The 26,755-nt window shown below is 44.9% G+C and overlaps 1 protein-coding gene across 1 annotated transcript; it reads left to right on the top strand.

The window, feature by feature from the left end:
• The first annotated feature begins 507 nt into the window (after positions 1–507).
• Positions 508–25,535, top strand: LOC133443652 (sorting and assembly machinery component 50 homolog A-like). The gene is given in 17 exon segments (XM_061720757.1): positions 508–574; positions 2,471–2,555; positions 7,029–7,133; positions 8,316–8,417; positions 9,536–9,623; positions 9,750–9,856; positions 9,962–10,092; positions 13,042–13,085; positions 13,088–13,128; positions 14,927–15,055; positions 15,165–15,236; positions 15,330–15,416; positions 17,762–17,832; positions 18,435–18,502; positions 20,980–21,126; positions 24,757–24,898; positions 25,200–25,535. Coding segments are annotated over 16 exon segments (1,401 nt in total). The 5' UTR covers positions 508–574; positions 2,471–2,534; the 3' UTR covers positions 25,246–25,535.
• The last annotated feature ends 1,220 nt before the right edge of the window (positions 25,536–26,755 follow it).

Raw genomic sequence — 26,755 nt, 5'->3', positions numbered from 1 at the left:
TATATATATATATATATATATATATATATATATATATATATATATATATACATAGTTTATATATATATATATATATATATATATATATATATATATATATATATATATATATATATATATATATATATGTGTTTATATATGTGTGTTTATATATTTGTATGTATATATATATATATATATATATATATATATATATATATATAAACATATATATGTAATGTATGTATATATTTATATATATATAAACATTTATTTTTAACTCTGGCTTCGTCTGTCAGATAAATAATACCTCGGATCACACTGCGCATGCGCATGCCCGGAGTGAGCTCAGGACCTCCTTCCGTATTTTAATTCAATTTGAAATAATGGCGTATTTGCCAGAATTACTATTTAGATGTTTTTTTTTCAAATACTTTTTAATAATTTCCCGTGAAGAATAAAAATAAAAATAAAACCATCTCTCAGTTTTCCGTGCTGAGCCCGCGGCAGCAGGGGGCGTGTCCAGGAAGTGACGTCAGCGCCTCCTTACACGGAGCCTCCTGGTGGCGTGTGTCCGGTGACCTCTCTGGAATAGGTGTGTATTTATTTCCCCGAGTTTATCTCTAAGATTAATCAACTATCAGTGTATACAGCAGAACCGGGGCAGGGTTTGATGGGTTTGACGGGTTTGATGGTTCCAGCCGGGGAAGAGCTCGAACTAGCGTCGCCACCCGTCCCGTAAAATACGGAATTGTCCTTTATTTGAGAAAAAAAATGCTGCGTCCCGTATTGAACTAATATGGGACACGATTTGTACCGTATTTTCATTAACTGTTACACCATATTCTAGTTGAATTATTGAAATAAATTAACTTTTACACCATATTCTAGTTGAATTATTGAAATAAATTAACTTTTACACCATATTCTAGTTGAAATTATTGAAATAAATTAACTTTTACACCATATTCTAGTTGAATTATTGAAATAAATGAACTTTTACACCATATTCTAGTTGAATTATTGAAATAAGTTAACTTTTACACCATATTCTAGTTGAATTATTGAAATAAGTTAACTTTTACACCATATTCTAGTTGAATTATTGTAATAAATTAACTTTTACACCATATTCTAGTTGAATTATTGAAATAAGTTAACTTTTACACCATATTCTAGTTGAATTATTGTAATAAATTAACTTTTACACCATATTCTAGTTGAATTATTGAAATAAATTAACTTTTACACCATATTCTAGTTGAATTATTGTAATAAATTAACTTTTACACCATATTCTAGTTGAATTATTGAAATAAATTAACTTTTACACCATATTCTAGTTGAATTATTGAAATAAATTAACTTTTACACCATATTCTTCACCTGTAGGCTATATTACATCTGGGCTGATGTTACATATGTAGCATAGGAGGATATTTCAGTTACTAGTATGGTTGTCTGTCTGTACAGTCGTGCAAGTTCAATGCTATTAAAGCACTTTAAACTTTAAATCAAAGCATTTTGTTTTTTCATATAAAATAAACACATTTTTATTCAGTTTAGAAGTTTTGGGGCTTTTTTTTGGCTCCTGCGCTGCTGAAATCAGGACGTCCCTTATTTCTATTTCTGAAAGGTGGAAACCCTAGCTCGAACCTGACCAGGTTCATTCCAGTTACAGGCTGTTTTTAATGTTTTAATGTTTTTAATGTTCTCCAGACGCAGCTCTCGCAACTAAAGCTCATTTTAAATGCTGATAAAACCAAAGTTACAGGCTGTTTTTTAATGTTTTAATGTTTTTAAATGTAATAAAGAAGAAAGGAATGGAAATATGGCAGAAAAGGTGGGAGGAAGATCAGAAAGGACCGTGATATTATCACAAAATAAAAAGTCTATCATAAAGAATCCTAGAGAAAGGAACAGAAGGAAACAGTTATAACAGACTCAGACTGGAACACAGGATTAAATGATACGTATGTTAGTGGAAAAGGGACAGTGATAAGTGTGAGAACTGTGGAGTTAAAGAAAACTGAACATATTCTAATGTAACAAATATGAAATAGAAAGAGAACGGCTATGAGGCAGGACGAGTGGAAGAGAGGAGGATTCTGGAAACAGAGGGAGAAAGAGAGGGTGGAATCACCAGAAACACTGATTCATTTCTTAAAAGACACCCGGCTGATAAATAGAATTTTAAAAACAGGTTAAATGATAAGATAAGATAAGATAATCCTTTAATAGTCCCACAGAGGGGAAATTAGCAGTTTACAGCAGCAAAGGGGACAGTGCAAAACAAGAGGCATCAATAGAAAAGTAATAACACGGTAATAATAACACACTATAAACAGTAAACTGGTATATACAATAATTATAATAATAGGAAAAATAAATAATAAGAAATACTGGTATTAAAAAAAAAAAACAGTAGGTGGCGTTTGCACCTTTAAAGCTGTCTGACCTCTGACCTCTGACCTCTGACATTAACCTGCAGGTTAAGGAGCTTCTTCCCCCGACGTCTCCAGGTTTCTGCAGAACTCCGGAGGAGTTAGCTCAGCATGGGCACCGTCCACGCCAGGGTAAGACCCGGTCCTGGTCCTAAAACACACACGCACGCACACACACACACACACACACACACACACACACACACACACACACACACACACACACACCATCATCGGCGGTCACTCGTGGTCGAGTATGACTGTCCTCCTTCCTGGTCCTTGTGGGTCTTCAGGTGGGCGTAGAGGCCGATCCTGGACCCGATTACTCTGGTGCAGTGTGGACAGGGGAATGTGGTGGTGGGTCTGGGTTGGGCCTGTTTGGTGGAGGCTCTCTCCTTTCTGCGTCTGCGCTTGTCTTGTGCAGCATGGTGGAGGTCGTCATTATATTGTGCAGCACCCTCACGGACAAGGTTTCTCCAGGTCGTCTTGTCTGTTGCCTTGTCTTCCCAGGATTTAAGGTTTATGTGACACTTCTTCAGGTTTGCCTTTATGTTGTCCTTGAACCTCTTCTTTTGACCTCCCGGGGCCCGTTTCCCTTCGGCAAGCTGGGAATAAAGGACTTGTTTTGGGAGGCGAGAGTCAGCCATTCGGACTACATGACCAGTCCATCTAAGCTGGTTTTGGGCAATGGTGGACAGGCCAGCCTCCTCCAGGACGCTGGTATTGGTGCGTCGGTCCTCCCAGTTGATCCTGAGGATTTTCCGGAGGCATCGCTGATGGTAGGTTTCGAGTGCCTTTAAGTGCCTGCTGTAGGTGGTCCAGGCTTCTGACCCATACAGAAGGGTGGGGAGCACCACAGCTTTGTAGACCAGGATTTTGGTCTTTCCTTGGAGGTCGCGATTCTCGAAGACTCGCTTCCTTAGCCTTGAAAAGGGAAATGGGAAGTGATGGGAAATGGGAAGTGATCCACATTTTCCAGTCGGACGTTGTCAATTGAGATGTTTGGGGGGAGGACAGGTGCACTGCTGCTTGGTGGTGGTTGGTGGAGGATTTGTGTCTTTTTTATATTGATGGCTAGGCCAAGCTGTTTGTATGCCTTTGCGAAGGCAGAGAGAATACACTGTAGGTCCTCTTCCGAGAGGGCTACAAGGGCATTATCGTCCGCATACTGCAGCTCCATGATGGATATGGTGGTGGTCAGACCTTTAGCCCTGAATCTATTGATGTTAAGGAGTTGGCCGTCGGTTCTGTACATGATTTTGACTCCCTGGGGCAGATGCATGCTTGCGAGGTGGAGGATAGCAGCAACAAAGATGGAGAATAGTGTTGGAGCGATAACGCATCCTTGCTTGACACCTGTGTCAACCCTGAAGGGTTCCGTTTCGTCTCCACTGCCGCTGAGTACCGTGGCTGACATGTTGTCATGCAGCAGTCTCAGTACCCGGATGTATTTTTCTGGGCAGCCAATCTTTGCCAGAACCAACCAGAGGGCTTGACGGTTTACAGAATCGAAGGCTTTGGTGAGGTCTATGAAGGCCATGTATAATGGTTGATTTTGTTCCCGGCATTTTTCTTGCAGTTGTCGAGCAATGAAGATCATGTCTGTGGTGCCTCTGCTTGGGCGAAATCCACTCTGAGACTCAGGAAGGATGCTTTCTGACAGGGGGGTCAGTCTGTTGGCCAAGACCCGAGCGAGGGCTTTCCCTATGGTGGAAAGGAGAGAGATGCCACGGTAGTTCCCGCAGTCTGCCTTGTCTCCCTTCTTAAATATGGAGACGATTAAGGCATCCCTGAGCTGTGGAGGGATTTCCTCTTCTTTCCATATCTTGAGAAGCAGTGCATGGATGTGCTCAAGGAGATCGGGTCCGCCTTTCTTTAGGACTTCTGCTGGGATGCCATCAGGCCCGGCAGCCTTGTTGTTTCTCATTCCTAAGGCATCCTGCACCTCACCCAAGCTAGGTGGTTCTCCCATGCTTTCCGCAATGGGTTGTTGAGGGAGTTGTTCAAGAGCCTCCATCTCAGGAGTGGTGTCCCTGTTTAGGAGATCCTCATAGTGTTCTTTCCACCTGTTTGCGATTGCCTCCTTGTCCTTCAGCAGCAAGAGGCCATCCTTTGAGCGAAGGGGGGTTAGGCAGCGGTAGCTGGGACCATACACCGCTCTTGTGGCATCGAAGAAACCTCTCGTGTCTCCAGAGTCAGCGAGCTGCTCGATCTCCAGAGCCTTCTTTGTCCACCACTGGTTCTTCAGTTTCCTAACCTGCGTTTGGACAGCTGCCTTCGCTTTGGCATGCGCTAGTCTCTTCACCTTGCAGTGGATGTCATTCTGCCAGGTGATGAAAGCTTGCCGCTTGATGTCAATTATTCGCTGAATCTCGGTGTCATTCTCATCGTACCAGTCTTGATGCCTCCGCTTTTTGAGACCAAGGATCTTTTTGCAGGAGTTCATTATAGCGGTGGAAAGTGTGCTCCAGTGTGTTTCAGTATCCTCTGGGTACTCTTTGGGCAACGCTGCGCTAAGAGCCTCCTGCAGCTGTTGTTGGTAGGTAGTGTCACTCAGCAGCTCAAGTTAATTTTTGGCCGGCACGGTCTTTTCTGCATCCGTCTTTTCCGCATTAAGCGGATAGACATGATGGAGCGAATGAGGCGGTGGTCAGTCCAGCAGTCATCTGCACTGGTCATTGCTCTGGTGTTAAGGACATCGCGGCGGTCTTTAGAGCGGACAATGACATAGTCTATGAGGTGCCACAGTTTGGAGCGGGGATGCATCCATGATGCTTTGAACTTGGTTTTCTGACGGAAAAGTGTGTTGGTGATGACCAGGTTGTGCTCTGAGCACTTGGTTAGCAGTAGTGTGCCGTTGGAGTTTGTGTTTCCAACCCCTTCTCTCCCTAGCATACCCTGCCATAGGTGGTGGTTTCGACCCACTCTGGCATTGAAGTCTCCAAGCAGGATTAGCCTGTCCTCCTTGGGGACTTCAGATAGGACATTATCCAGGTCAGCATAGAAGGCCTCCTTAACTTCGTCCTGTGCATCAAGGGTTGGTGCGTAGGCACTAATAACGGTGGCCATCTGACTGCTAGCAAGCATCAGACGTATGGTCATTAGGCGCTCGTTGATGCCAACAGGGAGTTCATGGAGGTGGTTGATGAGGCAGTTCTTAATAGCAAAACCCACACCGTGGATTCGTGGCTCACTTGCAGGCTTTCCTTTCCAGAAGAAAGTATAGCCACCTTTTTCCTCCTTCACCTGCCCTTCATCGGCCAGTCGGGTCTCGGAGAGTGCTGCGATGTCAATTTTGAACTTCCGAAGCTCTCTGGAGATGATGGCAGTTCGCCTTTCAGGTCGATCACTGGCTTGGTTGTCCGTGAGGGTCCGCACGTTCCAGGCTCCAATGTGTAACCGTTTTCTGTGTTTCTGACCGCGTGGTGGTGATCCCTCTGGATGCGGTATTCCAGACAGGATGTTGCGAGGCAGGCTACGTTTAGGGTACCTTTTCTAACCCCCTCCCCTATTGGGGTGAGCAGAGTGGATCCTGAATAGGGCTGCTCAGTCATGGGTGCAGCTGCCGAGAAACTCTTCTGCCTCAGTCCAAGAGATTAACGACTGAATCTAACACCCACCGCCTGTGTGCCAGGTTGTGGCTAGGGACTGCCAGACTTCACTGTCCTGCCCCCGTTACCACTTCCTGATCGCCACAGGACTTTGTTGTCCAGGATGTAAAATGGAATAGGTTCCCTTCAGGAGGACGCCTGCGCGTGACGTCTTTTAGCGTGGGGAGACTGATGCGCCTGCAGCCACCACACGGTCCTTGGCAGAGAGGGGCCTGGATCCAATGGCATGGAGTCCATGACGACTGGAGACCACCCTCTGTTGCAGCATTCATCTGCCTTCAGTGCCGTTGTGACTTATAGTGTCATCCTCCGCCATTTCCACCGTTGAGGTCTTTGGACCGCACTTTGTCTGGAACCTCCCCTTCGACCTTACCGCCATGGTTGAACCTACCAGGAGCAGAAGCTCCCGACGGCATCGCTCTTAGGTTCATTGGAACACGCAAGGCTCTCCACCACGGCAAGGTGGCGGTCCATGGAGAACCACACACACACACACACACACACTAATACACACACACACACACACACACACACACACACACACACACACACACACTAATACACACACACACACACACACACACACACACACACACACACACACACACACACACACACACACACATGTAAATTGTTCTCCTGGAGAATCAACGAACATAAATACATTAGACAGGAATTACAAACCTGCACTTACACTTATACACACTTAACAATACAATATGCACTTTATACTATTTGTAATTTATTTATTTATTTCAAAACAGTAGACAACTAGACTACCACTTATTTCATTTCATTTCATTTTATTCTTTATTTCATTCAAAAAAAATAAAACAATTCAATACAAATACAAATGTTCACAAAAAAAAAACAACTAAGTAAATAAAAAAACTAAAATAAAATGACCGCCGTCTATGGGTATGTGAAACTTAACTAACATATTTCATTATATTTACTTAACATACTGGCTTTATCTGCCGGTTCTGTGTTGCAGAGCCTGGACCCGCTGCCCATGCGGGGCCCGGAGCTCGGGGTCCAGGCCGACGACATGGAGAACCCGGACCTGGAGCCCAAGCAGGAGATCCTGGAGAACAAAGACGTAAGACCCGGTTCTGATCGCTGGGGAGTGGTGGGTCCTCCCGGCCCGGCCCGGGGGAACCAGACCCGGTCTGGTCCAGTCCGGCCCGGGGCAACCAGAACCGGTCTGGTAGTGCTGGGCGGTATACCGGTTCATACCGAATACCGGTGTTTATTTTTCTTATGATATGAATGTTTCATATACCGTAATACCGGTGAGTTTGTACAGTAGCTACACAACGTTGGGAACGTAGCGCTACGCTAGCGCCGCTACGCTAGCGCCGCTACGCTAGCGCCGCTGGACACTGTTAGTGAGGGGACTGTTTAGCAGCAGTGATGCACCGATTGTTCAGTAAACCAAATTGTTCGGCTGAAAATGGCAAAAAAAACACTTTCGGTGTTCGGTGGAATAAGTGGGAAAAAAACCGAACAATTAATAACGGCGTTGTAAAATAAGGAAATAGACTGGCCGCTCTGTAACTGTTGCACCACAAACATAAATCGGCCAACCAAAAACTAACCCCATAAGAATTTTACCAACATTCACCAGCAGGTGGAACCAAAACAACATAATGCTGGAAATTAAAACATGTTCAGTTTTTTATGTTTAATAAATATTTTCTACCTTGTAATTTTGTAAAAGATTTTTTTTCTTTGAAAAGCCTAAATCGCATTTATTTGATTTATGCATCCTCCTCATGACAGTAAAATGTAATGTACATTAATGTTTTTCTACAATACTTCGTCCTCATGACAGTAAAATAGGCCATTCTAAGACAATTTACTGCAGCAATTCCTTTCCAAATCATTAGAAAATGTGGTTAACACCCAGTTGTGCATGAAAAAAAAAAAATACCGTGATTTACCGTGAAACCGATATAATTTTGAAAAATACCGTGATATAAATTTTTGGTCATACCGCCCAGCACTACGGTCTGGGTCTGAATATCCGGGTCTGGGTCTGAATATCCGGGTCTGGGTCTGAATATCCGGGTCTGGGTCTGAAGGTCCGGGTCTGGTTCTGAATATCCGGGTCTGGTTCTGAATATCCGGGTCTGGGTCTGAATATCCGGGTCTGGTTCTGAATATCCGGGTCTGGGTCTGAATATCCGGGTCTGGGTCTGAATATCCGGGTCTGGTTCTGAATATCCGGGTCTGGGTCTGAATATCCGGGTCTGGTTCTGAATATCCGGGTCTCTTGCAGGTGGTGGTCCAGCAGGTCCACGTGGACGGGCTGGGCAGAACCAAGGAGGACCTGCTGACGTACGAGATCGCAGAAGTGTTCCGGGCCCGGAACCTGATCGACGTGAGTTTCACCCTCTCAGGCCCCGTCTCCACGTATCAGAAACGCTGGTGTTTTCCTGCGTTTTGTTCGTTCGTTTACACGAAAACGAAGCTCAAAGTCTCCAAAAACCATCATTTCTGAAAACTTTGGCCAAAGTGTAGGTTTTTCAAACCTCCGTCTTCACGTTTGCTTGTAAACGGAGAGAAACGGACATTTATTCTTCAGAACGTCACATTATGAGACAGAAACGTCACCAGCGTCATGAGTGACACCTGTGTTTACAATTAGTTTGTAACCGTCAATATTTTCTTGTATTTTACCTGTTTTATATTCTAACGTCACACTTAAAAGTAACTCCACTTCTCTGTCACTCCAAACCAAAGACTCTGGTTCATCTTGGAAGTAACTGGAAGTTACTCGTGTCATTTGTTGATGTTTTTTTCCAGGATTCTGATTGGCTAGCATGACTTTATCAGCCTTAATGTTGAGAAGAAAGTCAAAATATTGAGAAAAAAGTCAACATTTTTAGAAAAAAGTCGATTTTTTTAGAAAAAAGTCAAATTTTTTAGAAAAAAGTCGAAAATTCGAGAAAAAAGTAAAACATTTTGAGAAAACAGTCGAAATTTTGAGAAAAAAGTCGAGAAAAAAGTCGAAATTTTGAGAAAAAGTCGAGAAAAAAGTCGACATTTGAGAAAAAGTCGAAATTTTTGAGAAAGAAGTCGAAATTTCAGGAAAAAAGACAAAATTTCAAGAAAAAAGACGAAATGTCGAGAGAAAAAAGTCAAAATGTTGAGAAAAAAGTCAAATCTTTTCAAAAAAGTTGAATTTTTGAGAAGTAGAAAGAGAAGAGGAATTTTTTAGAGAAAAGTCGAAATTTCGGAAAAAAAGTAAAACATTTTGTGAAAAGAGTCGAAATTTTGAGAAAAAAGTTGAGAAAAAGTCAAAATTTTGAGAAAAAGTCGAAATTTTGAGAAAAAAGTCAAAATGTTGAAAAGTAACTTCTCTGTCACTCCAAACCAAAAACTGCATGCGCTAACGCCGTGCGCTAACGCCGTGCGCTAACGCCGTGCGCTAACGCCGTGCGCTAACGCCGTGCGCTAACAGCGAGCGCTAATTCCGTGCGCTAACTGTCCCCTCAGGTGATGCGGCGGGCCCACGAGGCGCGGCAGAAGCTGCTGCGGCTCGGCATCTTCAGGAAGGTGGAGGTCGTGATCGACACCTCGCGAGGTACCGCCCCCAGACCCGCCCCCCCAGAACCGCCCCCAGAACCGCCCCCAGACCCGCCCCCAGAACCGGTCCTGGCTGGACGCCGGCCACTCACGTCGTCACGGTAACCTCTGTCCTCGTCCCCAGGTGAGGACGCGCTCCCCAACGGCCTGGACGTGACGTTCGAGGTGACGGAGCTGCGGCGCCTGACGGGCAGTTACAACACCATGGTCGGAAACAACGAGGGCAGCATGGTGGGTGAGGGGGAGGAGATGGGGGGGGTGGTCATCTGGGGGGGGGGGCACCTGGGTCACCTGGGTCACCTGGGTCACCTGGGTCACCTGGTTGTGTGGTTGCAGGTTCTGGGCCTGAAACTGCCCAACGTCCTGGGCCGGGCGGAGAAGATGACGTTCCAGTTCTCCTACGGAACCAAGGAGACGTCGTACGGCCTGTCCTTCTTCAAGCCCCAGCCGGGACACTACGAACGCAAGTAAGAGGGATCGCCGCGGTAACGCTGAACGTAACCGGGTCTCCCGTTAAAGGTTGCCGCTGTAACGGTAAACAGATCGGGGGGGTGGTTCTAGGGGCGGGAGGATCCCGGCACAGTACCCCAAGTGAGCACCGCGGCCAGTGGCGCGGCTCTCAAACCTGTTGACTGTTTTGGGGGGGGTTGATAAGAGGGGGGGGCCGAGGAAGGCGTTGAGATGAGGGAGGTGTGTTTATCAGTAAGTGTGTGTAAGCGATGAGTCCGTGAACTTCGCCCAGAACTGCTCTCAGCCAGTGTCCTTGATGTTATCAGATGGCTCGGTCAGTTCTGAAACAGGTCCACAGATGTTCCTGAGAGGGGAGGGTTAGTGGGGGCAGAGCCTCCTTGTTTACATTCCACCAGGGAGATTGTGACCAGAGTGATCGGCCAAACCGCCCTGTCAAGGCCAGATTATAGAATCAACAATTATATTGAAAACAGACAGACTCAGTAATTTTCCGTCTGCTTTCAGTCTCTGGTTCCTCAATGGCGACTCCAATCAGACGAATTTGTGATCAATTCCCGCCAAGCCGAGCTTCCAACTTCTCCAGGGTCTTATCCATCTTTCTTTCTTTCTTTCTTTCTTTCTTTCTTTCTTTCTTTCTTTCTTTCTTTCTTTCTTTCTTTCTTTCTTTCTTTCTTTCTTTCTTTCTTTCTTTCTTTCTTTCTTTCTTTCTTTCTTTCTTTCTTTCTTTCTTTCCTTCCTTCTTTCTTTCTTTTTTCCCTTCCTTCCTTCTTTTTTCCCTTCCTTCCTTCCTTCCTTTCTTTTTTCCCTTCCTTCCTTCTTTTTTCCCTTCCTTCCTTCCTTCCTTCCTTCCTTTCTTCCTTCCTTCCTTCCTTCCTTCTTTCTTTTTTCCCTTCCTTCCTTCCTTCCTTCTTTCTTTTTTCCCTTCCTTCCTTCCTTTCTTTCTTTTTTCCCTTCCTTCCTTCCTTCCTTCTTTCTTTTTCCCCTTCCTTCTTTCCTTCCTTCCTTCCTTATTTCTTTTTTCCCTTCCTTCCTTCCCTCCTTCCTTCCTTCCTTCCTTCCTTCCTTCCTTCTTTTTTTCCTTCCTTCCTTCCCTCCTTTCTTTCCTTCCTTCCTTCCTTCCTTCTTTCTTTTTCCCCTTCCTTCCTTCCTTCCTTCCTTCCTTCTTTCTTTTTTCCCTTCCTTCCTTCCTTCCTTCTTTCTTTTTCCCCTTCCTTCTTTCCTTCCTTCCTTCCTTATTTCTTTTTTCCCTTCCTTCCTTCCTTCCTTCCTTCCTTCCTTCCTTCCTTCCTTCCTTCCTTCCTTCTTTTTTTCCTTCCTTCCTTCCCTCCTTTCTTTCCTTCCTTCCTTCCTTCCTTCTTTCTTTTTCCCCTTCCTTCCTTCCTTCCTTCCTTCCTTCCTTCCTTCCTTCCTTCCTTCTTTCTTTTTTCCCTTCCTTCCTTGCTTCCTTCCTTCCTTCTTTCTTTTTTCCTTCCTTGCTTCCTTCCTTCTTTCTTTTTTCCCTTCCTTCCTTCCTTCCTTCCTTCCTTCCTTCCTTCCTTATTTCTTTTTTCCCTTCCTTCCTTCCTTCCTTCCTTCCTTCCTTCCTTCCTTCCTTCCTTCTTTTTTCCTTCCTTCCTCCTTCCTTCTTTCTTTTTTCCCTTCCTTCCTTCCTTCCTTCCTTCCTTCCTTCCTTCCTTCCTTCCTTCCTTCCTTCTTTCTTTTTTCCCTTCCTTCCTTCCTTCCTTCTTTCTTTTTTTCCCTTCCTTCCTTCCTTCCTTCCTTCCTTCCTTCCTTCCTTCCTTCCTTCTTTCTTTTTTCCCTTCCTTCCTTCCTTCCTTCTTTCTTTTTTTCCCTTCCTTCCTTCCTTCCTTCCTTCCTTCCTTCCTTCCTTCCTTCCTTCTTTCTTTTTTCCCTTCCTTCCTTCCTTCCTTCCTTCCTTCCTTCCTTCTTTCTTTTTTTCCTTCCTTCCTTCCTTCCTTCCTTCCTTCCTTCCTTCCTTCCTTCCTTCCTTCTTTCTTTTTTCCCTTCCTTCCTTCCTTCCTTCCTTCCTTCCTTCCTTCCTTCTTTCTTTCTTTTTTCCCTTCCTTCCTTCCTTCCTTCCTTCATTCCTTCCTTCCTTCCTTCCTTCTTTCCTTCTTTCTTTTTTCCCTTCCTTCCTTCCTTCCTTCCTTCCTTCTTTCTTTTTTTCCTTCCTTCCTTCCTTCCTTCTTTCTTTTTCCCTTCCTTCCTTCCTTCCTTCCTTCCTTCCTTCCTTATTTCTTTTTTCCCTTCCTTCCTTCCTTCCTTCCTTCCTTCCTTCCTTCCTTCCTTCTTTCTTTTTTCCCTTCCTTTCCTTCCTTCCTTCCTTCCTTCCTTCCTTCCTTCCTTCCTTCCTTCCTTCTTTCTTTTTTCCCTTCCTTCCTTCCTTCCTTCCTTCCTTCTTCTTTCTTTTTTCCCTTCCTTCCTTCCTTCCTTCCTTCCTTCCTTCCTTCCTTCCTTCCTTCCTTCCTTCCTTCTTTCTTTTTTCCCTTCCTTCCTTCCTTCCTTCCTTCCTTCCTTCCTTCCTTCCTTCCTTCCTTCCTTCCTTCCTTCCTTCTTTCTTTTTTCCCTTCCTTCCTTCCTTCCTTCCTTCATTCCTTCCTTCCTTCCTTCCTTCCTTCCTTCCTTCCTTCCTTCTTTCCTTCTTTCTTTTTTCCCTTCCTTCCTTCCTTCCTTCCTTCCTTCCTTCCTTCCTTCCTTCCTTCCTTCTTTCTTTTTTTCCTTCCTTCCTTCCTTCCTTCCTTCCTTCCTTCCTTCCTTCCTTCCTTCCTTCCTTCCTTCCTTCTTACCGTGAAATACAAATTCTTACCGTGGGGAATATTTTTAACGGTTTATCGTGAACGGTAAAATATCACCCATTCCTAGTTGCCTCTTCTAATGTTGATGTAAAACACTTGTAATGACCTTGTCTTGAATTGTTCTACAGATAAACTTCTTCTCTGTTCCAGCGTCTCTCTGAACGTCTACAAGGTGACGGGTCAGTTTCCCTGGAGCTCCTGAGGGAGACGGACCGGGGCGTCTCTGCAGAACTCAGCGTAAACACTGTTTCCCTCGTCCTCTGTTTGTCCTGGTGTCTGTCCTGGTGTCTGTCCCCCCAGTTCCCCGTGTCTCACAGCTGTCTGTCCCCCTGTTTGGGAGAAAATCTCACTTTAAGGTTCTAGAAGTGGTCGGCTGTACCAAAATGAATCACACACACACACACTCGCTTTTGCTATAATGATGTATGGATCTTTACTACCAGCAAGAAAAGCAAGCATTTGCATAGAAGACACCCACAAAACTACTCTTTTGCTAGGATAAGGTGTCAAGTTATCCCCCGCAAATGGCAGAGCAATATTCCTCACACACAACTACAAAGGTTTAAGGCCTAACTCTTACTTCCACACGAGACTGGAGAGCCGAACAGTCCTGATACAGAGTAGGCCAAAGAAACCGCGCTGGGCGTCCTGCACTAGACCCACAGCAGACTCTGAACCCGAACTTCCGGCTCTCGCGTCTTTATACCTTTACCTCAGCACCTTGCGGATGGGGGGGGGCCTATTCGCCCCCCCCCGTCCGCAAGCTCTCAAAATAAGTCTCGGCTCACAGAGGACCAAAATCCCGTGCGAACTAGACTCTTTCTCACAGAAAAACAAGCATTTGTTATGATAAACAGCAGGTGCATGGCTGACTAAAGACTAAGGCTGCGTCCCAATTCTCCCCCTCGCCCTCGTTTTCTTCACTGACCCTAACTTTTGCGTGTTCCCGTGAGGGTAGTGGTGTCCCAATTCCTCTTTTCACCTAGGGGGAGGGGGCATAACGAGGGCGAGGGGCTGAGAATAGCCCCTACGGATCGAGGGTTTTCAGATGCTGACTTGGCGAGCGAGGGGGTATGAAAATTTCCCAGAATGCTTTTCGTCGTCATTTGCGGACTGAATCAAAAAATAAAACATGGCGGACATTTCTTATTTTTTTGTGAATAAAATCAATATTTTGAGTTAGTTTCTGCATAAAAATGCGTTTTGATAACATTTCTAGTGACAAACCAATATTTTACTTTCATAATATTCACTCAGTGAATGTACATAATCCCTTTTTTGTCCGTTGTTCGCTAAGATCGCGCCGGAGTAAAGGCTGTTAGGTTACGCCGTAGGCTACGTAACCTACGCCGTAGGCTACGTAAGCTACGCCGTAGGCTACATAACCTACGCCGTAGGCTACGTAAGCTACGCCGTAGGCTACGTAAGCTACGCCGTAGGCTCTGCGTCGATTTAACCGCGGACCCAAGCTCCGGAGCCGGCAGACAGAAATCTCGAAACTGAGCCCCGGCTGCAGATCTTAAGGTTACCTTTATACGTGGAAAAAATATTAAAACTTAATAAAGTGCCATATTAACAGCGCTACAGCTGAAATTAAAACAGCTTTTGGCTCTCAGCTTCCTGATCAGGTTAGGGATGAAAACGAGGGGGAGTAGGAGAAATGGGACAGGCACCTGGGCCAAGTGCCCTAGATCTCAAGTGCCCTAAAATCTCCCCCTTCTTTTTTAGGGGTTAGGGAAGAAAAGAAGTGCGAGTGGAGAAAAGAAGGGCGAGTGAAGTTGAATTGGGATTGGGCCTAAAGCTGTGTTTTGGGAATCCAGGGCATTTCAGGACACAAAATGTATTTTTCTCCCTTCACCCCTCAGTTCCCCGTGTCTAACTGGTGTCTGTTCCCCCCAGTTCCCGGTGTGGAGGACCAGTGTTTGACTGACCTCTGTCCCCCCCGTCTGTCCCGTCTGTCCCCCCAGTTCCCCGTGTCTAACTGGTGTCTGTTCCCCCCAGTTCCCCGTGTCTAACTGGTGTCTGTTCCCCCCAGTTCCCCGTGTGGAAGACCAGCCAGACCCTGAAGTGGGAGGCCGTGTGGAGGGAGCTGGGCTGTCTGGCCAACACGGCGTCCTTCGCCGTCCGGGAGGAGAGCGGCCACTCCCTCAAGTCCTCGCTCTCGGTACCGACCCGCGTCTCAGCGTGAGTTCTGGGGCGGCCCGGGTCCCGCCGGGCCCCCCTGCACCCCCCTGACCCGGTTCTAGAGGTCTCACACACTGTTTCCTCTGCAGCACGCCATGGTGGTGGACACCAGGAACTCCTCCATCCTGCCCCGGAGAGGCGGCCTGCTGAAGATCCACCAGGTCTGGTTCTGGTTCTGGTTCTGTTTCTGTTCTGGTTCTGGTGCTGGTTCTGTTCTGGTTCTGGTCCTGACGTGTCCCGGTTCTGTCCTGCAGGAGCTGGCCGGCTACACCGGAGGAGACGCCAGTTTCCTGAAGGAGGACTTCGAGGTCCAGATCAACAGAACCCTCCTCTGGGACTCGGTGAGTCCAGAACCGGGAACTCTTTAGTTCAGAAGTTCTACCAGCTTTTAGTGTCTTCCTTCTGCACGTGTGCAAACAAACAAACATGATGGTAGTAAACATGATACTCTGATAAACATGATCTGATCTTAGTGGAGAACATTCTAATAATAATGATGATAATAATGAAAATTAAAGCTACAAGCAGCAATGAACAGTCGCTCGCGCGTGCAATGTTCACCAATAAAGGTCAAGGACTCAAAACTAAGTCCGATGACTCCACCAGCAACTGTAACCACCCGAGTGCAATAAACCTGTCTCTTTATAAGTGCAATAACCAGTAAATACCTCACGTATTTTTGAAAATATTTGTAAATTCTTTGTAGATATTATCCATTTTTTTGGTGTTTACTATTTTTTTTCTCTCTTGTACATATTCTTTTTCTACTTTTTATGCTCTTATGCTCTATATTGCTCTTTGTATTATTTAACTATTTATTGGTTATTTCTATTTTACATTTTTTGTATAAAGTGTGTGTGTTTTGGCTGCTGCACGACTGAATTTCTCCTCTGGGAAATCAATGAAGTCTCCTATTCTATTCATGAGTCTCTATGTCAAGCCATTCAAAAGTCATTGCAGAAAATAGGAACTATCAAATATCGACCAATCAAAAGAAGGGGCGGAGCTAATTTGCACCAATTAAGGTGAAGGAGTAGAAAACTGAGTCCCATGACACCACCCACGAGTCTGTATGTCAAACTATTCAAAAGTTATCGCAGAAAGTAGGAACTATCAAATATGGACCAATCAGATTTTGCGTCTAGTGTCGCCACGGTAACGCTTTTGACTGAGAAAAGTAATGCGCGTAGTTGCAGGATGGAGACGCACATTTTGATGTATAACACACCTGGGTGCACGTTACGGTTCGGGCGAAGAAGCGGCCGAAGAAATGGCATAAATTGCGCCAAAATTACACAATTAATTCAAAATGGCCGACTTCTTTGGCCATGGCGCCAAGAGACTTTTCTTTAAGTTGCAACATGATACAGGTGTGTACCGATTTTCGTTCGGGGGGTTATCAGTGTGTGTGTGTGTGTGTGTGTGTGTGTGTGTGTGTGTGTGTGTGTGTGTGTGTGTGTGTGTGTGTGTGTGTGTGTGTGTGTGTGTGTGTGTGTGTGTGTGTGTGTGTGTGTGTGTGTGTGTGTGTGTGTGCGATGAGTCCGTCCGTGAACCTCCGCCCAGAGCTGCTCTCACCCAGTGTCCTTGATGATCTTGATGAACAGTCGGCTCGGTCAGTTCTGAAACAGATCCACAGATGTTCGTGGGAGGGGAGGGCTAGTGGGGGCAGAGTCATCTTGTTTACATTCCACCAGGAAGATTGTGACCAGGAGCGATCGGCCAAACCGCTCTGTCAAGGCCAGATTATAGAATCAGCAATTATTTTGAAAACAGGCAGCCTCAGTAATTTTCCGTCTGCCTTCAGTCTCTGGTTCATCAATGGCGACTCCAATCAGACGAATTGTGATCAATTCCGGCCAAGCCGAGCTTCCAACTTCTCCAGGTTGTTATCAATCTTGCCAATGAGCTCAAAGACGCCGCCAGCCTGCGATTCTGTTCAACAATCGCATCCAGCTTGCGGCTTTGCTCCCCCAACGTAAGAGTCTGAGCGTTGATCGCTTTGCTTGATCCTTCTGCCATGTCCGGCAATTCTGTAGTAAACAAAGGTCGCACGTCAGAATCAGAGCAGATTTGTTGTTGTTTTGGAGCATAATGTGACATTCGAAAACGCAAAACTCCGGTTGTCTCTGTCTACACGCATCTACATAAACAGAGTTTTCAAAAATCTTCACCTTGACAGGTCCAAACGTAGGAAAATATCTTGGGTTTAGCAGATACCCGGCTACGTGTGGACGGGGTCTGGGCAGTCAGATGGGGCAGAGCTGTGGAGACTATAGTACTAGTACTATAGTACTTTAGTGGAGACGTCTCCCTCCCGCTGCGTCATATGACGCGGTGTTTGAAAAAAAAAGCGTTTGTAGGAGCTTGGCTAAAATCAGCCACTTTTTCCTCTGAATACGTGCCTTATGTCTTGTAAAACATATTAAATCCTACATTAACTTCTCACATAGTCATTTTCACATAAGGTCAGGTATCATTTTTGAAAAAACCCTAACCTGCAATCTGCTCTTTAAAGGTTGCCGCGGTAACGGTGAACGTAACCGGGTCTTGCGAGCGGGTGGGCGGGCGGGGAGAACTGATGCATCGATTTTTTTTAAATATTTTTGCCCAACCCTAGTTCTGACCCGGTCCCCCCCCCCCCAGGTGGTTTGTTGTGGTTCTGGTTCTGACCCGGTTTCCCCCCCAGGTCCTCTCTGCCTCCCTGTGGGGCGGTCTGCTGCTTCCCATCGGGGACCAGCCCACCTGCATCGCCGACAGGTAGGTGGGGTGGGGGGGGGGAGGCTCCAGCGTTCATGTGTCCATGTGTTCATGTGTTCATGTGTCCATGTCTTCATGTGTTCATGTGTCCATGTGTTCATGTGTTCATGTGTCCATGTGTTCATGTGTTCATGTGTCCATGTGTTCATGTGTTCATGTGTTCATGTGTTCATGTGTTCATGTGTCCATGTGTTCATGTGTTCATGTGTTCATGTGTCCATGTGTTCATGTGTCCATGTGTTCATGCGTTCATGCGTTCATGTGTCCATGTGTCCATGTGTTCATGCGTTCATGCGTTCATGCGTTCATGTGTCCATGTGTCCATGTGTTCATGCGTTCATGCGTTCATGTGTCCATGTGTTCATGCGTTCATGCGTTCATGCGTTCATGCGTTCATGCGTTCATGCGTTCATGCGTCCATGTGTCCATGTGTTCATGCGTTCATGCGTTCATGTGTTCATGCGTTCATGCGTTCATGTGTCCATGTGTTCATGCGTTCATGCGTTCATGCGTTCATGTGTCCATGTGTCCATGTGTCCATGCGTCCATGTGTCCATGTGTCCATGTCTTCATATCTTAATGTGTTCATGTCCCCCCCCCAGGTTCTACCTCGGGGGGCCCACCAGCATCAGGGGCTTCAGCATGTACAGCATGGGCCCCCAGACGGACGGTGAGTACTGAGTCTCAGGGGGGGGTCAGGTCTGGTTCTGATGGGGGGGTCTGGTACGGCTGAGTCTACGTAAACACACGTAGCCGGGGATTTTTTAAACCCAATATTTCCCCCTCCGTTTATAAAATAATTTGTATCCACATTACATCGTTTTTAAGAAAAAACCTTCCACACAGAACCAAAGATCTGCGTTTTCCACATTCATAAGCATCCAAACCTGTAGATCATCTGTTCTTCCGGCCTCTGCGGCGCAGCTACACCGGGAGCCCCGTCTCCTTCTCGGTAACGAGCCCCCGAGTCCCCCCGTGTCCCGCCACGGAGCTGCCGCGTTAATCCACGCAGCCCTACGCCGTAGGGTACGGCGTAGGGCTGCGTGCCGCCGAGTACCCTACGGCGTAGGCTCTACGTCGGTGTAACAGCTTGTCCTAACTGCATGCGAGTGTCCGACTGTCGCGTCGCACTGCGTGGCATCGGACGCGCTCTGTCCTGAAACACTGAACGCGTAATTGGCCCCACGTTCTACCACGTTCTTTTGATTGACAGCTGAGACTCGCCTTTCAAAAGGCTGATTTATGGTTCCGCGTTACACCAACGCAGACCTTACGACGTAGGATACGCGGCGCACTCACCGAACGGTGCGCGTCACCGCGAACCCTACGCCGTAGGCTACGCCGTTGATTTTACGCGGAACCATAAATCAGCCTTTATTCACCCGCCCGTGCTCCTGAAAGAAACTCCTAAACGAGTAAAGGGACAAGTAAAAGATGGTGATTACTTGTAATCTTCCTACGTTTGTACTTTCTAAACAGAAAACAAGCTTATTGTTCGGTGGAATAAGTGGGAAAAAACCGAACGGTGACGCAATCAAACAGCGAACAGTGTGAGTGAGCGGCGTGTTCGTGGTGTTAAAGCAGCAAACATGTCAGATCATTACTGGGATGTGGGGGAAAAGCAGAGGACACGAGAAATCCGGCAGGATCCGGCACAAATTAAGCTTTCAACGCGAGCGACAGGAAGAAAATAGAACCAGGGCGTGCGACAAAAGTCCAGGTCAAAACGTCGCGCCGCGTCACTCGCAACCAGTTAGGACAGTGCAATAAAAAAAATAAAGCAATGGAACTGTTTTTGACGCTCGCTCGCAGTGTGGACACGGTGTAACGCAGTAAACGGCTGTCAAGACCAGAGACCATTTATTTAATAAATAGTTTGGAGAACAGATGCTGGATCATCTGTAGTTCTGTAGTAAACAAAGGTCGCACGTAGGAATGGGAGATATTTTACCGTTCACGATAAACCGTCAAGGAAGGAAGGAAGGAAGGAAGGAAGGAAGGAAGGAAGGAAGGAAGGAAGGAAGGAAGGAAGGAAGGAAGGAAGGAAGGAAGGAAGGAAGGAAGGAAGGAAGGAAGGAAGGAAGGAAGGAAGGAAGGAAAGGAAAAAAGAAAGAAGGAAGGAAGGGAAGAAGGAAGGAAGGGAGGAAGGGAAAAAAGAAAGAAGGAAGGAAGGAAGGGAAAAAAGAAAGAAGGAAGGAAGGAAGGGAAAAAAGAAAGAAGGAAGGAAGGAAGGAAGGGAAAAAAGAAAGAAGGAAGGAAGGAAGGAAGGGAAAAAAGAAAGAAGGAAGGAAGGAAGGAAGGGAAAAAAGATAGAAGGAAGGAAGGAAGGAAGGGAAAAAAGATAGAAGGAAGGAAGGAAGGAAGGGAAAAAGGAAGGAAGGAAGGAAGGAAGGAAGGAAGGAAGGAAGGAAGGAAGGAAGGGAAAAAGGAAGGAAGGAAGGAAGGAAGGGAAAAAAGAAAGAAGGAAGGAAGGGAGGAATGGAAAAAAAAAGGAAGGAAGGAAAGAAAACAAGAAAGAAGGAAGGAAGGAAAGAAGGGAAAAAAGAAATAAGGAAGGAAGGAAGGAAGGAAGGAAGGAAGGGAAAAAAGAAAGAAGGAAGGAAGGAAGGAAGGAAGGAAGGAAGGAAGGAAGGAAGGAAGGGAAAAAAGAAAGAAGGAAGGAAGGAAGGAAGGAAGGAAGGGAAAAAAGATCGAAGGAAGGAAAGAAGGAAGGAAGGGAAAAAAGAAAGAAGGAAGGAAGGAAGGAAAAAAAGAAGGAAGGAAGGAAAGAAAGAAAGAAAGAAAGAAAGAAAGAAAGAAAGAAAGAAAGAAAGAATTTCCGTTGATGACATTTTTGTATTGGTATTTTTTTTATCGTCATTTTTATCGTTATCAGGATAAATGCCAGAAATTATCGCGATACATTTTTTAGTCCAAACCGCCCAGCCCTAGTCGCACGTTAGACGTCAGAATCAGAGCAGATTTGTTGTTGTTTTGGAGCACAATGTGACGTTCGAAAACGCAAAACTCCGGTTGTCTCCGTCTACACGCATCACTTTGCCCAGAGTTTTTTTAAACATTTATTTGCGTTTTCATGTGGATGACATGGGGGGTCTGGTCTGGTTCTGATCTGGGTCTGGTTCTGATGGGGGTCTGGTTCTCCTGCAGGAGACTACCTGGGGGGCGAGGCCTACTGGGCCGGGGGTCTGCACCTCTACACCCCCCTGCCCTTCAGGCCCGGCAGGGGCGGCTTCGGAGAACTGTTCCGGACTCACTTCTTCCTCAACGCTGGAAACCTCTGCAACCTCAACTACGGTGAGAAACCTCAACTACGGTGAGAAAAAACCTCAACTACGGTGAGAAAATCAACTACGGTGAGAAACCTCTGCAACCTCAACTACGGTGAGAAACCTCAACTACGGTGAGAAACCTCTGCAACCTCAACTACGGTGAGAAACCTCTGCAACCTCAACTACGGTGAGAAAAAACCTCAACTACGGTGAGAAACCTCTGCAACCTCAACTACGGTGAGAAAAAACCTCAACTACGGTGAGAAACCTCTGCAACCTCAACTACGGTGAGAAACCTCAACTACGGTGAGAAACCTCAACTACGGTGAGAAACCTCAACTACGGTGAGAAACCTCAACTACGGTGAGAAACCACAACTACGGTGAGAAACCTCAACTACGGTGAGAAAAAACCTCAACTACGGTGAGAAAAAACCTCAACTACGGTGAGAAGAAACCTCAACTACGGTGAGAAACAACCTCAACTACGGTGAGAAAAAACCTCAACTACGGTGAGAAACCTCAACTACGGTGAGAAAAAACCTCAACTACGGTGAGAAACCTCAACTACGGTGAGAAAAAACCTCAACTACGGTGAGAAACCTTAACTACGGTGAGAAAAAACCTCAACTACGGTGAGAAACCTCAACTACGGTGAGAAACCTCAACTACGGTGAGAAAAAACCTCAACTACGGTGAGAAACCTCTGCAACCTCAACTACGGTGAGAAACCTCAACTACGGTGAGAAACCTCAACTACGGTGAGAAACCTCAACTACGGTGAGAAACTCAACTACGGTGAGAAAAAACCTCAACTACGGTGAGAAACCTCAACTACGGTGAGAAACCTCAACTACGGTGAGAAACTCAACTACGGTGAGAAAAAACCTCAACTACGGTGAGAAACCTCAACTACGGTGAGAAAAAACCTCAACTACGGTGAGAAAAAACCTCAACTACGGTGAGAAAAAACCTCAACTACGGTGAGAAACCACAACTACGGTGAGAAACCTCAACTACGGTGAGAAAAAACCTCAACTACGGTGAGAAAAAACCTCAACTACGGTGAGAAAAAACCTCAACTACGGTGAGAAAAAACCTCAACTACGGTGAGAAAAAACCTCAACTACGGTGAGAAACCACAACTACGGTGAGAAACCTCTGCAACCTTAACTACGGTGAGAAAAAACCTCAACTACGGTGAGAAACCTCAACTACGGTGAGAAACCTCAACTACGGTGAGAAAAAACCTCAACTACGGTGAGAAAAAACCTCAACTACGGTGAGAAACCTCAACTACGGTGAGAAACCTCAACTACGGTGAGAAACCTCTGCAACCTCAACTACGGTGAGAAACTCAACTACGGTGAGAAACCTCAACTACGGTGAGAAACCTCAACTACGGTGAGAAACTCAACTACGGTGAGAAACTCAACTACGGTGAGAAACCTCAACTACGGTGAGAAACTCAACTACGGTGAGAAACCTCAACTACGGTGAGAAACCTCAACTACGGTGAGAAACCTCAACTACGGTGAGAAACTCAACTACGGTGAGAGGAGGTTGGGCGTGCGTGCGTGCGTGCGTGCGTGCGTGCGTGCGTGCGTGCGTGCGTGCGTGCGTGCGTGCGTGCGTGCGTCGGTGGTTTACATCGTACCTCTCTGGCCTCACTGTTCAGTCAACTCAAGTCCCTGAAATCCATCCCCTCCTCCGTTACTTGTGGTGTTCCCCAGAGTTCTGTCCTGGGGCCCCAGGGCTTTTTACCTCTGCTGTTTTTAAATGTTTTCTAATGTTTGTAAATGTGTTCTGCTGGTTTTATTTTTAATATGTGTTGTGTACGGCGACCTTGAGTGCCAAGAAAGAATCCTTTAAATAAAATGTATTATTATTATTAGTGCCACGGCTGCAGCACGAGGCATTCCTCCTCCAAAGCTATGCATTGGAGGAGGAATGCCTCTGGCAAAGCCAGAGGCACTAATGTTATCCTGCGGGTTTATTATTCATTTTCCGGACAAAACTTTGGTTCGCTACTCCTCCTACAGCTTTGAGAAAACGCGAAAAGTAAAAACGTAGAAACGTGCGCCTTAAGCGGGAATCATGTGCTATGACTTTTATTAGCCATTGTCGAGCACGTTTTTGCGCAACGTGCAAAAACGTGCGCTTTTAGCGCCATCCGGAATGCATTGGGAGAAGTTTGGGGCCTCACCACTCGCACACGGTTACTCGAAAAATGATGAACCAATTTAGAAAGTTGTAGGCCCTGAATTTAACTACAGTCCTGTGGATTTTCAGAGCGATGGCACAAATAGTTTTTGCACAAAGTGCAAAAACATTTCCAAATTTCCAAACTAATGGGGAGATTTTCCCATGTAAGTGAATGGGGCAGAATGTAACACTGTGGCTGGAAGGAGGTTGGAAAAACTCCAAATTCACCTTTTTTCTGAGTCACGTATCTTTCTCATACTTGCACGTAGGACTGTCATTCAAACTTCAAAACGGAGGAAAACTTCTCTCTCCAAACCTGAAACTATTTTTTCCTAAAATGTACACTTTTCAAGATATGAGTGCTCAAGCGAGGGCTGGAAATCACTTTTTTGTCAAATCTAGAGTGTAACTCTAATATTTTAGAACGGGAGAGACAGTCAAAAAATGACCTTAATTTTTATTTGTAACTTGAGCTCACGGCCAAACCGTGAAAGTTAGAAAGATAATTTTTGGTCAGAATGTAGACATAGATGTTGGGATTCATAAAATGTGACTTTGACAGGCGGGGTATGCACAAAATTTAAACGGGGGAGGCTAAAGCTGCACCAATTCCTGCCTCTGTCTCCATTGACTGCAATGTAATTAAAAGTTTTCTTCAAGAAAATCTCACTTTGTTTTCGAACTGCCGTTACTAACACATTTTAAGGAATATCTGAATAAAATTAAGATTGTCAGAATGTGCCGGGTTCTGTGTCTCTCACGATGTCTTTGTTTTTCTGCTAGGAGCTATGGTTTTCTCACAAATCGGAGTTATTTGAGAACTAGTCACAAGGCAAAAGCTGGGGTTTTCTCAAAGCGAACCCGGAACCTTCCTCATTTCGAGGTTCTTGTTGCCCCTAGCAACCAGAGCTCAGCTGTACTGATTAGACTGAGCCAGACTGGTCACATGACCCAGTCAGTACAGACTTCATATACTTTACCCTGGAAAATGGAGAAATCTGAACCCTGACCTTTTGACCTTAGATGATCCCCAGTCCTGCTGGGAACAGGTTCATGGGATATATATGTATATTATTATTATTATACATATAAATATTTACATTTGTATATTATATATATACAAATTAGCCCCGCCCCTTCTTCTGATTGGCCGATATGTTATAGTCCAATATCTTTGGAATGGTTTGACATAGAGAGTCATGGGTGGTGTCATAGGACTCAGTATAGAGTCCTTGACGTTCATTGGTGCAAATTAGCCCCGCCCCTTCTTCTGATTGGCCGATATGTGAGTCCTCACCTTTTATCGCTTGCAAAATGCAACAATGTACACAAATGTGCAGCAGCCCGCCCTGGCACTCTCGAAATTTCTGCGAGGAAATTGTCTAGTTAGTGTTATTATTATATATGGCGGCGCTGGCCTGCGTTGACTGAGCTCACCTGTGTGTTCCCAGGTGAGGGGCCCCGGGGCCACCTGAGCAGACTGGCCCAGAGCCTCCGCTGGTCCTACGGGCTGGGGCTGGTGCTGCGTCTGGGAAACATCGCCCGGCTGGAGCTCAACTACTGCATCCCCATGGGAGTCCAGAGTGGAGACAGGTGGGTAGGGGACCCGGGTGACCCGGGGTCGGGTGACCCGGGGTCGGGTGATACGTGTCGTGTCACCTCCACGACACGTATCTGTATCGCACACGTGGCACGATATATTATTCCATCCCTTATGTTAACATGTTTTTTTTATTGATTTTTTTTATAAAGTTTGTTTATTGATTTTTAATATACACATTGAAAATGATGCAGTGCATGTAAATGTCAGTAACATAAGAACCAACAAACACACGTTATCGTACGTTTCCTGACGTTAACCTGTTTGATATTGATCCGTAAACTGGTCCTGCAGGATTTGTGACGGGGTCCAGTTCGGCGCCGGGATCCGGTTCCTGTGAAACTTCACTCCTTCATCTCATCCGTGTTACTAGAAGAGGACGTTTGTACAGAAATGTTGTTGAGTCGAGTTACTTTAATAAAGATGTTTCAGCTCCGACCCCTCAGGCCGACTCAGCGCTTTATCTGAGTCTGCACCGACGAAAGCAAAGATACGACGTCTAACTGTGTAAAATGATCTGTAAGTGATTTGTGTTGGTTTATCAGAAACCTGTTTCTTCTCGGACAAAGTCAGACTTTTTCTCTGAAACTATTTACTTTTTGAAGAAATAAATGAATAATCCGAACTGTTTATATCAAGTTTCCTGTTCTATCAATTCAAGAGAAGGTAATTTTATCAGTTTATATGCATCAAATGAATGTTTAAGACTGAGAATTGGATTAGAGCTCTTTTAATTATAATGAATAATAAAGCGGTGTTTTTTTCCTGTCAGGGCTGTGGTTCTTTTTTCTCTCTCTCTTTTTTATTAGAAAAGCCACGTACACGTGAACAAAACAAGTCAGGGAAGTAAGTTTGACAAATGTAAAGTTTAACAGACCGTGAAGTGAGAATCTTTTGTAGGTAACAATAATACAAAAATAAGAAATAGAATAAAGAAACCGTGACAAAAACAATATGGCAAAGTTTAGGCATCATATTTAAAACAGCAATGTTTTGATAATTCACAGCAGTTTTCTTATTGGTATTAGAGATATATTTAAGTACGACGGAGTATTAGGGCCAAACTAAGAAAAAAAAAATTAGGAAATTACGAGAATAAAGTCATAATATAATGAGAATAAAGTCGTAAAAATTACAAGAATAAAGTCGTAATGTTGCGAGAATAAAGTCGTAATAGAATAAAGTTGTAATATTATGAGAATAAAGTCGTAATATTACGAGAATAAAGTCGTAATATTACGAGAATAAAGTGGTAAAATTATCGAGAATAAAGTGGTAAAATTATCGAGAATAAAGTCGTAACATTACGAGAATAAAGTCGTAATTTATGAGAATAGAGTTGTAATTTTATGAAAATAAAGTGGTAATTTATGAGAATAAAATCGTAATATTATGAGAATCAAGTGGTAAAATTATCGAGAATAAAGTCGTAATATTATGAGAATAAAGTCGTAATTTATGAGAATAAAGTCGTAATATTATGAGAATAAAGTTGTAATATTATGAGAATAAAGTTGTAATATTATGAGAATATAATTTATGAGAACTAACAGGAACATCTTCTTCTCCCTGTGTTAAAATGAGGAATATTGAGCATCTTGTGAAGATATATTTATAATATATTACAACTTTATTCTCGTAATATTACGACTTTATTCTCAAAATATTACGACTTTATTCTCATAATATTACGACTTTATTCTCATAATATTACAACTTTATTCTCGTATTATGACTTTATTCTCGTGTTTTCCTTTTTTTTTGTCTTAGTTTGGCCCTAATACTCCATTGTATTTAAGTGATTTGAAATATGCAAAAGACAGTAAACAATGGAGGGGAATTTGTATTTT

The sequence above is a fragment of the Cololabis saira genome, chromosome 5, assembly GCF_033807715.1.
Source record: "Cololabis saira isolate AMF1-May2022 chromosome 5, fColSai1.1, whole genome shotgun sequence".
Classification (NCBI taxonomy): domain Eukaryota; kingdom Metazoa; phylum Chordata; class Actinopteri; order Beloniformes; family Belonidae; genus Cololabis; species Cololabis saira.
The sequence above is the reverse complement of the archived record's forward strand: the minus strand, read 5'-3'. Positions and strand labels throughout refer to the sequence as shown.